The sequence below is a fragment of the Trichoderma virens genome (assembly GCF_000170995.1).
Source record: "Trichoderma virens Gv29-8 chromosome Unknown TRIVIscaffold_92, whole genome shotgun sequence".
Classification (NCBI taxonomy): domain Eukaryota; kingdom Fungi; phylum Ascomycota; class Sordariomycetes; order Hypocreales; family Hypocreaceae; genus Trichoderma; species Trichoderma virens.
The window spans coordinates 1,384,945-1,397,066 of NW_014013657.1; the positions used below are offsets into that span (position 1 = coordinate 1,384,945).

Below are 12,122 nucleotides of genomic sequence, written 5' to 3' on the forward strand. Positions count from 1 at the left end.
ACCAAAATCAGCGTCATGATGTAAAGTCGCCCTCTGGCAGCTCATCAATGACTTGCTCAACCATGGTGATGAGCTCATCAATGTTGGGCCGCTCGGCAGGCTCGACCTTGAGACAGGCCCGGACGAGATTGCGAATGGGCTCGCTGATGTTGACGTCTCCGGAAGAGCCACCGCCACCGGCGCCAGCTTCGCCGCTCGCCTTGGCCTTGGCCGCCTGGATGGTGTTTGTGCGCTTGGGCCCACCGCCGGGGTTCTCGTCGGGGAAGCGCCAGTCGCCGCCGAGGACGCAGAGGCTGAGGGTACCGCCGGTCTCGTCGGAGCGCAGCTCAAAGGGCGACTTGCCGACGAGGCAGGCGTAGAGGGTGCATCCGAGGGACCAAATGTCGGTCTTGGTGTCGATGACGGTGCCGGTGCGGACGTCGAAGAGCTCCGGGGCGCGGTAGGGCATGGTGGAGTGCTCAGCGGCGGTGTCCTGGATTTGCAGGGCCAGGGACTGCGAGGTGACGGGGGTGGGCGAGGGGGCGACGGAGCCGAGATCCATGAGGATGGGGATGGAGCCCGAGTCGTCGATCATGATGTTGCCTGGGGGGAAATATACATGTTAATAATTATTGTCAACGCAGCGGTTGTTTTCTTTTGGGCTCACCTGGCTTGATGTCGCGGTGCGCATACGACTTGATCTTGCCGCCGGACTCGCCCTCAATGCGGTTCTCCGAGTCCATCAGCGGCCGCTCATGTTCGCCCTGCTCCTCCTCCTCGGTGCGCTTCCCCCTCGTTCCCAACTTGCGGCCGCCTCGAGACCCCTCGGCAGCCTCGTCATGGTCCTCCTCGCGGCCCATCTGCATGCGCTCAGCAGGGGCGGGCTGGTACTCGTGCATTGCGCGCAGGGCCTTGCAGACGCCGAGGAACAGCATCATGAGCTGACGCTCGGGGAAGTGGCCGTGGTTGACGAGGTTGGCATTGATCATGTCCTGCAGGTTCCCGCGGCGGTAGTAGGGCAGCAGGACGTAGACGGTCTTGCTGGCGTCGTCGCCGGTGCCGCCGCCGCGGTCCGTCGCCACGGAGTGGTCGTAGGCCGAGATGATTGTGGGAACGTGGTCGAAGAGCCGGTAGGCGTCGACCTCGCGCATGGCCTGCTGGACGGACTCGGCGCCGAAGGGACATCGGATCTTTTTGAGCGCAAAGAGCTCGTGCGTGGAGGTGTCTTCGACGAGGTAGACGTAGGAGAAGCCGCCCTGTGGTTTTGAAGGAATCGCCTGGTTAGCTACAAAGAAACTGTAAAGAGTGAAGAGTGAAGGGGAGGCTGGTTCATGTGTTTGCGCACCTCGCCGAGTAGACGCTGGATCTTGAAGCTGCGGCTGTTGATCTTGAGCGTCGGCGAGCCCGGGAAGCAGTTGAGGCAATTGCCAAAGGAATAAAACAGGTCCGCGAATATCTGCGCCATGGTGACGACGGGCGTTTGTTTACGGTGAAAAGCTGTCCTATGCGAAGAAGAAGAAGAAGACAAGGGAAAACATTGAACTTGGCGAGCTCAGATGCATGTTAATCGTGTCAGCTACTAAAAGAGCTCCCTCCCAATGCCCAAGACCCAAGACTCGGCCCCACCCAGCACAAGCACAGCCTTGCCTTTTTGTTTCAGAGGGAGGATGATGACGAGATGCCCCATGCACGGAATCAATCTGGGTTTGTTTGTATTGATTCTATAGAGTCTACATTGCAAGGTATTGAACATGTTACTGCGAGATGCAGAAAGAATACATTTATCTATCTGGTTCTTCAAGTACATAAGGTACCTAGTAGGATATTTGAGATTCATCCCGCACTAATAAGGTACCTACCTCTAAGCATCTCCATCTCTTGTACCTCCCCCAAATATTCTGTGTCATGTCATTGGGAACACAGGATGATGATAGATGGCCATTCCTTTTATTCCTTTCATTTCGAGATTGAAATATTCCTCCTTTTTAACCAAATATTGATCCAATTGGGGTATATTTCACAAAATGTCCAAATCTTACTAAAAATACACACGAGGCATAGTGTCATCATCTGGGCGCTTCTAAAATTAGCAACTGCACAGAGAAGCCTTCTCTGTAATAAGAGTGGCTTAGTAGGCCATCCATCTCATTCCCATTGAGAAATGCAATCGCCGCCATTCAATTATCATCAACTTCTAGAGAGTCCAAGAATCCAATAATCATTTCCTCGCATATGCAGCCGCAGCCTCAGCTCCTCCGTAGAAACTTGTGTCCAGCATCGTTATTAGAGGGGAGTGGCTATCTAGCACGCTAATTTGCTCAGATTCTTGAAGAGGAAAGAAAAAAGGACGTTGTTCGCTTTTTAGAAAACCCAGTCGCCTATGACTCCGTCGCTGTAAATAAGGACGCCTTTCACGGCGACAATGGCCGGACCTGAGCCACCCACGACGTCGGCATAGACGAATCTTGGACCAACGTCGTAGGGCAATTCCAAGGAGCCGGGCTGGACGACTCCGTTATTCCCTGATGTCGAAACCATCAGGTCCAAAGAAAGCAGCTCTGTGCTGTTTGTGGCATTATCCAACCTTTCGGACGGGCAAGTCCGAGTTTAGCATGACCCTAGACAGGACAAACCCTTGTTTAGAATACCAGTGGAATGAAATTACCGACAATAGCAAGGTAGGTACACGAGCTTATGGTAGCTTTCTATCTAATCTTTTATAGGTCCGGGCTCAGGACACCTATTCCATGAGGAGGATCTTCAACCCCAAGGGCCTTCAATGGGAAAGGCTGTGTGCCAACTTGATGGCAGATATCGTCGACATCTACCAGGGCGTCTCTAGCATCTCTAGTATCTCTGGTATCTCTGGTATCTCTAGTATCTCTAGTATCTCTAGTATCTCTAGTATCTCTAGTATCTCTAGTATCTCTAGTATCTCTAGTATCTCTAGTATCTCTAGTATCTCTAGTATCTCTAGTATCTCTAGTATCTCTAGTATCTCTAGTATCTCTAGTATCTCTAGTATCTCTAGTATCTCTAGTATCTCTAGTATCTCTAGTATCTCTAGTATCTCTAGTATCTCTAGTATCTCTAGTATCTCTAGTATCTCTAGTATCACTAATAGAAAATGTTTGTATTAATCCACACTTTCATCTCTCTTGCTCAACACACCTCACTCACTCACCACCACCAAAACGCCCACCATGGAATGGCGAGAGGCACAGCGTACGGCCGCAGAGCCCATCACGTCGAACATGCATTTATTGGTGTCTTCGCTGTGCAGACACAGAAGATATCGATATTGAAAATAGACATCAATGACAGCGAGTCTGCCTCTCGCCAGCGAATTGTACAGCATCTCATCACAGCTGACTCGCGCTTTTCTGTACAATCCACCAAGCTATCTTCCACCACAGCTGAAGCGCCTGAGTACTTCGTTCTCATTGAAACGCTTCCAATTGGCTCCCTTAGTCTACTTTGAACATCATCCGTCTTGGTGATGGCGATGGTCCTATTTCTCAATTGTGTATAGAATTACAACGTCTGTATGTACAAGAAATTCTCGCCATCCATCTTTCCTGAACACTGAAAACTTCAGAGAGGCCTGACGATACTCCTGAGCGCCTGCAGTGCTTGGCAAAATGTATAGCGTATCAATATTCTCTAAGGTGGTTAGGAAAACGAAGCATTTCACGCAGACTGAAGCGGCTTTTAGGCAATGTTTGCAGGTATATTGGGAAATCATCTACGTCCTCAATGAGTAGGAGGCAACCTTCTTCTGGAAGGCTAGATGAAGATCATTCTGATCAACCAAAAAGCGTTCAATAAGAAGCGGCGCGAGCAAACATATTCTGAAAGAGAGAGCCTAATGTGAACAGCACTATTCTGGGCCTGGTGGAACTCGGAATCAAGCATCTCGTTCGCTTTAACATCACGTACTACCTTACACGGGATACCATGTTGAGTGAAGTGAAAAATAAATTAGCATTAAAAGAAAGGAAATGAACAAAAAAGGAGAAGGTGGGTAGCATAAGCTCTGGTGTCACACGCCAGGTTTCACAAATAGTATCACCCATCTACCAACTCAGCTGGCCACTGCGAAGCCAACTCCACCACCATCAACAGCAACCTCTAGATGCCGTGTAGCAGTGACACTTTCCCTATAGAGAAAAGTGCTGTGTAGACTTTTTAGTTGCAGTATCTACAGTATCTAGGAGAGCGTTTTCTGAGTATGTACTCAGAGATGGGTACACCCACTTTACAACTTTTCATATTGGTCATTCAATAAGGAGACTGCATATGCTACTGGCACAGTTCCCATCCATCTACATCTAGAGGTGCAAAGAGTTCATCTTGGGGGAACCCAGGGTGGCCCTGTACAGGCATAGTCTAGCTGAGGAAGAGATAACTCGGTAATTTGAATACACCATCTTACTTCAGCCTCAAACATCAAGAGGGCACCCAGTGCTATTCTTTCTCGTTCATTTACTTGCACAAATACACGGCAGTGTCACAGATACTCACACAATAATCGTTACGACGAAGCTTTGCAGGCAGACAACGAAATCAAATATTTCCAATATAATATGCTATGCTTCACTTTTCCTAAATCATGACGTACATAAAGTATTCCCGTCTATCGAACGGATCAAGTCATTGTCCACTAAAAGGCATTACCAAAGAACCCGCACCGTTGTACGCCATCTAAGCAGATTTGGTTTGAACCTATATTGGCAATGTCATCGCTTCAAAATCCTCATCCAGTGATCGCTTCCCTTTTTAAAAAAAAAAAAATAAATAAATAAACAAAAGAAGAAAATACAGCGTTCCGTCAAGCAAAAGAACAATTCCCAAATCCCAAATCTCGGTCTTACGCTCCTCGGGTTAATTCTGAATCCGTAACCAACGGTTTAAGAAAGTAGATTGCGAAGAGATGGATTCGTGCTCGCGCCTGTGGCCGGCCTGCTCTCTGGAGGTCTCGATCCCATAGGTGCGGATGCTGGAGGCGGCTCATGAGACTGCGGCGGTGGAGGCGGTGGCCCGGTTCTCAGGATAGGAGTGCTCGCATGTGGGGTTGGCGGGTATGATGACCGCTGAGGGTGTAACCCATGTGAGAATGCGTCTGTTCGCGGAGGCGGCGGCGGCGGCGGTGCACCGTTGCCCATAAGGTGAGCCGGGGGGTGGACGGGTCCTCCGTGGCCACCATGCCCGTGGTAAGGGGGAGGAACATACGGCGCCGGAGCAGTTGGCCCACTCATGCGTCGAGGTGATGGGGGAAGCCCGTTTCCGTATGCGTGCCCATGTGGATGGCCGCCAGGCATTCCCGTTGGAGCCATAGCAGGTGGCCTGAGAGCGGAAAGATTCGATATCGGAGGCGGCGGGGGGGCGCTGTGCAGGAGGGGAGGCGGACCCCCGTTGAGATGACGAGGAGGTGAGCCATGCTGACTACCAGGGCGATGTGGTGCCCAGTCGCCAAAGGCGGGCGGCCTGGTAGGCGGCAGTGGTGCTGGTGGGTATACCGGAGCCGGACGGTGCCCTGCCACTTGAGCCGGCGCATGAACTGGCGCCGGGATGGATGGCGGAGTCGATCCGGCCGGTATGGCATGCGAACTTGGCGGTTGAGGCCACGAAAGGGGGTGGCTCGAATGACGTCCGTCACGATACTCTATCAGGGGCGGCGGTGTTGAACCTGTCAAGGGAGGCACCGGAGTCATCAAGGAAGCTTCCATTGGCTGGGGACGCGCAAGTTCGGGCGGTGGAGGTGACGGCCCGGGTAGCAGAGTCAGGCGCGGGCTGCGAGGAGTCTTTCGCAGTTTATGGCACTTGTGGCACTGGAATTTCCGCTGCTCGACAAACTTTTGCGCTTCCGAGCCAATGGCCCCGTGATGTCCGTTAGTGAGCTTCCGCTCTTGCAAGTTATCAATAGGCCACCATCTCAGGGTGACGTCTATGCCGCAAGTAATGCAGACCTTTTCTCCTGGATGTTGGGCATTGGATCCAGGGTCAACCACTTCACCGTTGCGCGGTTGAGTCCAGGTGCCGTTGGGGGTCGTCGTTGTAGATGCTCTGCGGTTCCCTGGTTGAATCGGAGCTCCAGACAGCTTCGCTGCCGCCGCCATCAGCGTGGCCTTGCGGACCGTTCCTGTCAAGGTAAGATCGGCCTGCTTAAAGTTCTGGACGTATAGCTGAAGGGCATTCAGTCCAGACTCGCTGGCCACATCATGGATCCGATGGACAATCGTCTTGGTGGGAATATGGTCTTTGCACCATAGCACGGCTGACATGGTCCCGCTCTCACCGTTGATTGTAACAATATTGAATTGGTCTCGTCGGGAGCTTTTGACAGGGGCAATATCAAAACCGAGAACATGGCCTTTCTGTCGTGCGCATTCAACGTGGTCTATTATTCGGTTAGTCTGCCAGTCATCCTAGAGCCCGCCTCAGGCGGGAGCTTGAACAAGGAAAAAAAAAAAAAAAAAACTTACAAGGTACACGGCATTGGTGGCAGGGCACACAGGCTCCACCTTGTTGGTTACAGGCCTGACAGATCTCGTCATACTTGGACCTCGGGATGGAAGGGATGCCCTCGGATGGCTCCATTGCCTTGGCGTTGCCAAATTTGACTTCGGGTGTCCATACGGCGCAAGTGACATGAACCCAGTTGTTATCTGCGGTACGCTTGAGGGGCTCTCGGGGGTTGACAGGGCGGTTCATATCCTCCTGCTTCTTGCGGTAGAATTCGGCAGCTTTGCGGGCTTGCTGGACTTCCATCTTCTCTCGCTCGCGATCCTTCTCAGACATCTTCTTCTTGTGGTGTGTGAGCTTGGGCAGCTCCACAAAGTCATGCTCGGTGTGCTCAACAGGGCACAAAACACATTTATATTGCTTTCACGGTTGTCAGTATGGATTGATGCTGATAGGGGGGGTGACTTGACTTACGATGGATACTTGCGGGCTCTTATCATTGGCACACATATCGCAAACCCATTTGCCTTGTACCTTGTGATCGATGACACCGTAGCAGTTGCGGTGGACCGTCAGACGGCACTCTCGACACGAGACGTGTTGATCTCCCAATGGTTCCATCTGATCACAGATAGCACAAGGAAGAATTCGCGGTTTTGGCATTTCAGGGGCGGCGGGTGGCTCCACAACAGCCTTTTCCTTCTTCTTAGTGGGAACAGGGCCAGGGGTGCTACCGGCGTCAGATGGAGTTGCATCAGCCTCTTTATCGGCGGCAGCCTTGAGCTTCTTCCTAGGAGGCTCTTGTGTCTCTGTGGGCTGGGATGAAGCCTTGGAAGGAGTGGGAGCTCGTTCTGGAGTCATATAGCCCAATTCCTGCGCGAGCTGCAACTCCTTGAGAAGCTCCTCATCCTGCTTGCGTTTCCATGCACGACCACCGGCCTGTGCAACCTTCTTCGCCACCTCTTCGATAACCTCGTATCGAATAGCATAACGCCGCCACAGTTCGGCGCAGCGTCGGCACAAGGCAACAACATATTGATTCCCAGCTTTGTCTTTGCCAGAGCCCTTAAGACCCTGGTCATTGACCAGCCCAGGTAGCGGATTCGGGGCTCTCCTCCATTGCCGATCTTGCGTTCTGTTGCAAAATTGACAGATAAAGCTCCGCTTCTTCTGTACCGCCTTGTCCGCATCGAATGCAGAGTCGTCGTCATCGTTAGCCACGTCATCGGCGAGCTTGGAAGCGGCGGCGTCTTCACGCTTTGCCTGCTTCTTTCCCTTTCGACCTGGGAAACTGCCCCAGACTTGTTGCCCCCGCTCTGATTTCTTCCAAGCGTAGTAATGCCGAACAATCTCTCCCGGCGACTTGGACTTGACATGCTTCATGACAAGATGCAATTCGGAGCCAAATTTGGAGACGCCTTCTTCAAATCTCTTCACCTCGGCGGGGCTCAAGTTAGGTTCTTTGAATTCAATCCTGGGCTTTCGAGAGAGCACGGTGAGGGCCTTGGACTCATTAAAGTCCTCGCGATACAGGGTTTCTACCGCCGCATCACGAAGGTTCGTGGAGCGCTCGGGAAGGTCTAGCTGTTTGGCCTTGGACATGGCGTCGTCAACATAACTGTTGATCTTTTCGGCAGACGGTTCATCTGCAGACGGCGGCTTCCACAATAACACCGCCGTACAATTTGGATCATCTTCGTCCAGGTCCTCACCACGAGCGACATATCCAGGTGGCTGATCCTGGACCCACTTCGGCCGCTGGCCCCGGCGAGCCCTCTCGGCCTCCTGTTGTTCCTTGAGCAGTTTCTGATCTTTCTTGCCGCCCTTCTTAAATTCCAGCGGTTTGACGTACTGCACAGGCTGGCCTGGCCATGGCCCAACAGAGGCCTGGTTTCTTGGGCCAATGCGGGTGCCTGCACGCGGGTAGATACGGTCATCGTAGTCCAGCGCATCCTCCGGCTTGCAATGCATGCCGAGATAACGCCACGGCCAGAGGCTAGCCTGGTAAATCTGCTCGGCGGTTCCCTGATGGGGCGCATCATCGTCTCCAGGGCTGGTCCTTTCTGTTTCAACGCCATGAACATCTTCTTCATCCTCATCCAGAGGTTCATCATCTTCAGCATCTCCGGCGTCAACGGTGTTTGGCGTATGGCGGGCCTCCAACTTGCGCTCCTGAGCACGACTGCATGCAGCGCAGGACCACGCAAAGCCACGTGAGGGTTTTTTGAGCAACGGTGGCTTGACGCAGTTCATATGGTATGTGTGCAGGCACACTGCACAGTCAACCGAATCATTGCTGTTTGAGAGCTTGTGTCAGCATTGGGGGGGGGTGTATATTCAGGTCAAGATGGGATGACTGAGAAAGAAAACAAGAGAATAGAAAAAAGCAAATTCGCCTCCGCAAAAAAATAACAAATCAAAGGGCAAAACGACGGAAAGTAAATAAATCGAATGCAAATGAATCCGCCAACAAAATTTTCATCTTTTTGCTTCTTGTCGTCTTGATATGTAGTGCCCATGTACCTCGTAGCTTTTGCAGCCGATGTGGTGATGCACGATGGCTGGGGGCGGTGACATCCGACAGTGCCTAAACGGCAGCCGGAACACGGCTCTGCTGCGCTGCTTGACAACTCAGGCACAGGGCATTGCAGAGCGAGTGAGGAGACGGGCAGTGGTCCGACCAAGGCCAGCAAATTGCATGCACATGCACGCACGGCAAAGACAGGGAGGGGGGAATACGCAAGGCAAAGGCGGAGACGTGGAATGAATGGGAGGGGGGTGTCGAACGGCTGCGGTTACTGGGGTGCCCTATGAGGCACTGAAGAAAAACCGACAGAAAAGGGCTCTCCCTAAACAGGGCTAGGGAAGGGGTGTTGGTGATCAAGTACCATCCATGTAGCCAGAGCATCTCACCCTGGTCGGGTACTTGGGACTCGGGCCAAAAGGGGCCGGGCCCCAAGGTACCTTAGTGGTGCTGGCTGCCAGCCCGGGTACCGGCCGGTACTGACAGTCCCGCAGCTGGAAACACCAACAGCGAGGATTCAGGCAGAGACAGGCGGACAGAAAGGGAAGACAAGGACAGGGACCGAAAAGAGAAGGGGAAAAAAAGGAAAAAGAAAAAAGAAAAAAAACCCGCCCTAGGCCAGATGGAGCGGGCTGTAGGGTCGTGTCGACAATACGTACCTGGCGCAGTACGACGAACATCGTTTGCATAGCTTAACGGCGCTAGTCAGCTCTTTGCCACGCCCCTGCTCGACTAGCACGTATTTCCAGCGCTCGTCCAGCACCTTCTTGACCTTTTCGGGCACGTTGACAATGAGCCGGGTGGGAATCAGATCGTAGTTCTTCTGGATGTACCTGTCGTACAGTTTCTCGAACCAGAAGCTGTCCGGTCGTCGACGGTAGTCGTCCATGCCCTCGATCTCCAGTCGATGCCTGATCTGGCACTTACCGCGCAGGGCCGTCAGGGGGCTGATGTCCGAGTGCATGCTGGCAAAGACCATTCGCGTGTCGCTGGCCTTGCGCCCAATATCCTTGGGGCGATAGAACCAATTGATGCGCACCGCGTCCACAGGCTTGGCGGTGTCGTTGCTGGCGTGCATAAACTCCATGATGCGCCCCAGATAGTAGGGCTCTCCCGGAGGCTCGCACACAAGATAGACGTGATCTGCCAGATTGTCTGTTAGCCCGGCCTCGCCGCAGGTGGAAATTGCCTTCGCATAGGGTGGAGGTGGATCCCGGCCGTGCTACCTACCATTCGCCTCCAGCACCGTGCCATCGTCGGCCACCATTTGCCCATTGACTGGCATGCCTTTGCACGTCTCGAACGTGAGCATGTTGGACTCGGGCCACGTCATGCCCTGGAGCTGGGTTTGCGCCGCCAGGGCGTTCTTCTTAGCCGCCGCCGATGTTGACGGCGGCGTTGGTGCTGCCGATGTTGCAGTTGATGCGGCCGCCGCGCCGTTCTGGTTCGCTGCCGCCTTGCGTTTCCGTGAAGGCTGCGACGTGCCAGATCCTGACGCCGCCTGTGATGCGTGGATAGTGCCGCCAGATTTTGCGTCCTGGGTGCCGTTCTGGCCAGGCCCGGCCTTGGTGTCATCGGCGGCGGCAGCAGCAGCAGCAGCAGCATTTTTGCGTGAGCTGCCGTTGCTGCGAGGCGCATCGCCATTGCTGGCGCCGTTCATCTGCCGCGACGACTTCTTGCCGGCGTCGCTGTCTTTCTTGTCGGGGTAGTAATCATACATGTCCATCTCAATGTCCTTGTCCTCGGCGTAGTTGGGACGAGAATTAGCCGTCCTATTGCGGGAGCGAGTCCCATAAGGCATGGCCACGTCAATGACGGTATCTTTTTCTGCTGCGCCTGAGCCGGGCGACGTCTTGGCCATTGGCTCTGACGTTGGATTTGCTTCAGGCTCTGCAGACTTGGAGTCCTGTTGTGGATGTCAGAGCAGCCAGGCGACGAGTCAAAGATATCCAACATGGACACGAGGAAATAAAACAAAAAAGTGAAAATGCCAAATGCGGCGTGTAAGAGTATAAGGCATGTCGTAGCAGAAACACTTACATTCGGTTGCACCATATTGGCGGCAGATTAGCAGTGTAGCCGTGAAACGAGGTAAATCAGAGGCATGCCCGACTGATTGATGAGTGACTGAAGTCTTTTGGGACAAGACGGGGAGCGATGAAGGTTTGCCCTAATAAAGACGAGAGTCGAGGTCGATATGAAATTCTCGGAGATTTGTATCGCAGGAGAGATTGCGTGACGACGAGTTGGGACCATAAAATACGCGATAGGGAGGAAGAAGAAAGGTCGTCTCTCGAGTTGATGAATGAGAGAAGAAAAGCGAGTGGATTGAGTATGAGTATTCCTGCTGGCGAGGTAGAGAAAGCAGGGTTCCAGTATACGTACCTACTGGGGACTCCTCCTAGTGGGTCCCTTAGTCTAGGTACCTTGGTACCTAGCGAGGTAGTAGCGAGTACTGTAAAAGTCTCTGTTAGCAGCGGCTGCCCAGGACGCCGCGCAAAATGGCCTAGCTGCGGCTGATGCCTGATGCTAGTAATTTTATATATACAAGCATGTACAAGGCTTTCAAGAGGCGTTTCTCGACGACCCAGAGGAGACATTGAGCGCATCCAATTTGACTGTGAGAGAGTGGCGTTCTGGCAGAGGCTTATAGTTTAGTACCTTAGCTGACTTGCCCAAAACCTTCAGGTTCCTTTACAGGGAGATCGATTAGACCGCTCTGCGCTACTGGGGCACCTCGTAAGATAGGTTGAGGTGCAAGTCGTGTGCTGCGCGTGTGGTTTTGGGGGGGTGGGCAGCCGAAGTCGACTACTAGAATCCATGGAGGTTTCCGGGGGGTACCAATATCCCATCCGTTCCTCTTTTTTTTCTATGGCCCTTTAGATTTTTGTGTTGGCAGAAATGGGTCCAAATTTGACTTAACATGGAACCCCATCCAAACAACCCCATCCAGACCTGGAATTCCAGTCCAAGCGCTATCGACAGGCGATGTCTCTTTAAATCTCCCGCTCTCTCAATTGCGAAAACTCTGAGCGGTCAAGGATTTACTTGCCAACATGGTCATAAAATCGTGGGCAACCTCAAGTAGGTCATTGGGGATTTTAGAGGTGAGGTGCTCGTCCCGCGCGGTTGTGGGCGTCCTCTGGGGTCTTGA

General features: G+C 53.0%; 2 protein-coding genes across 2 annotated transcripts; both read right to left on the reverse strand.

Annotated features, from left to right (window-relative positions):
- Window positions 1-13: 13 nt before the first annotated feature.
- On the reverse strand, window positions 14-1,444 carry TRIVIDRAFT_38891 (uncharacterized protein; the record flags this gene model as incomplete). The annotated part of the gene is made up of 3 exons (XM_014094367.1): window positions 14-582; window positions 647-1,235; window positions 1,325-1,444. The coding sequence occupies 3 exons, from the start codon at window positions 1,442-1,444 to the stop codon at window positions 14-16; spliced, it is 1,278 nt and encodes a 425-aa protein (XP_013949842.1).
- Window positions 1,445-4,889: 3,445 nt separating this feature from the next.
- On the reverse strand, window positions 4,890-10,880 carry TRIVIDRAFT_112278 (uncharacterized protein; the record flags this gene model as incomplete). The annotated part of the gene is made up of 6 exons (XM_014094368.2): window positions 4,890-4,944; window positions 4,999-6,379; window positions 6,465-6,864; window positions 6,919-8,682; window positions 9,624-10,111; window positions 10,199-10,880. Coding segments are annotated over 6 exons (4,770 nt in total), but the record flags the coding sequence as incomplete, so codon positions are not given.
- Window positions 10,881-12,122: the final 1,242 nt, after the last annotated feature.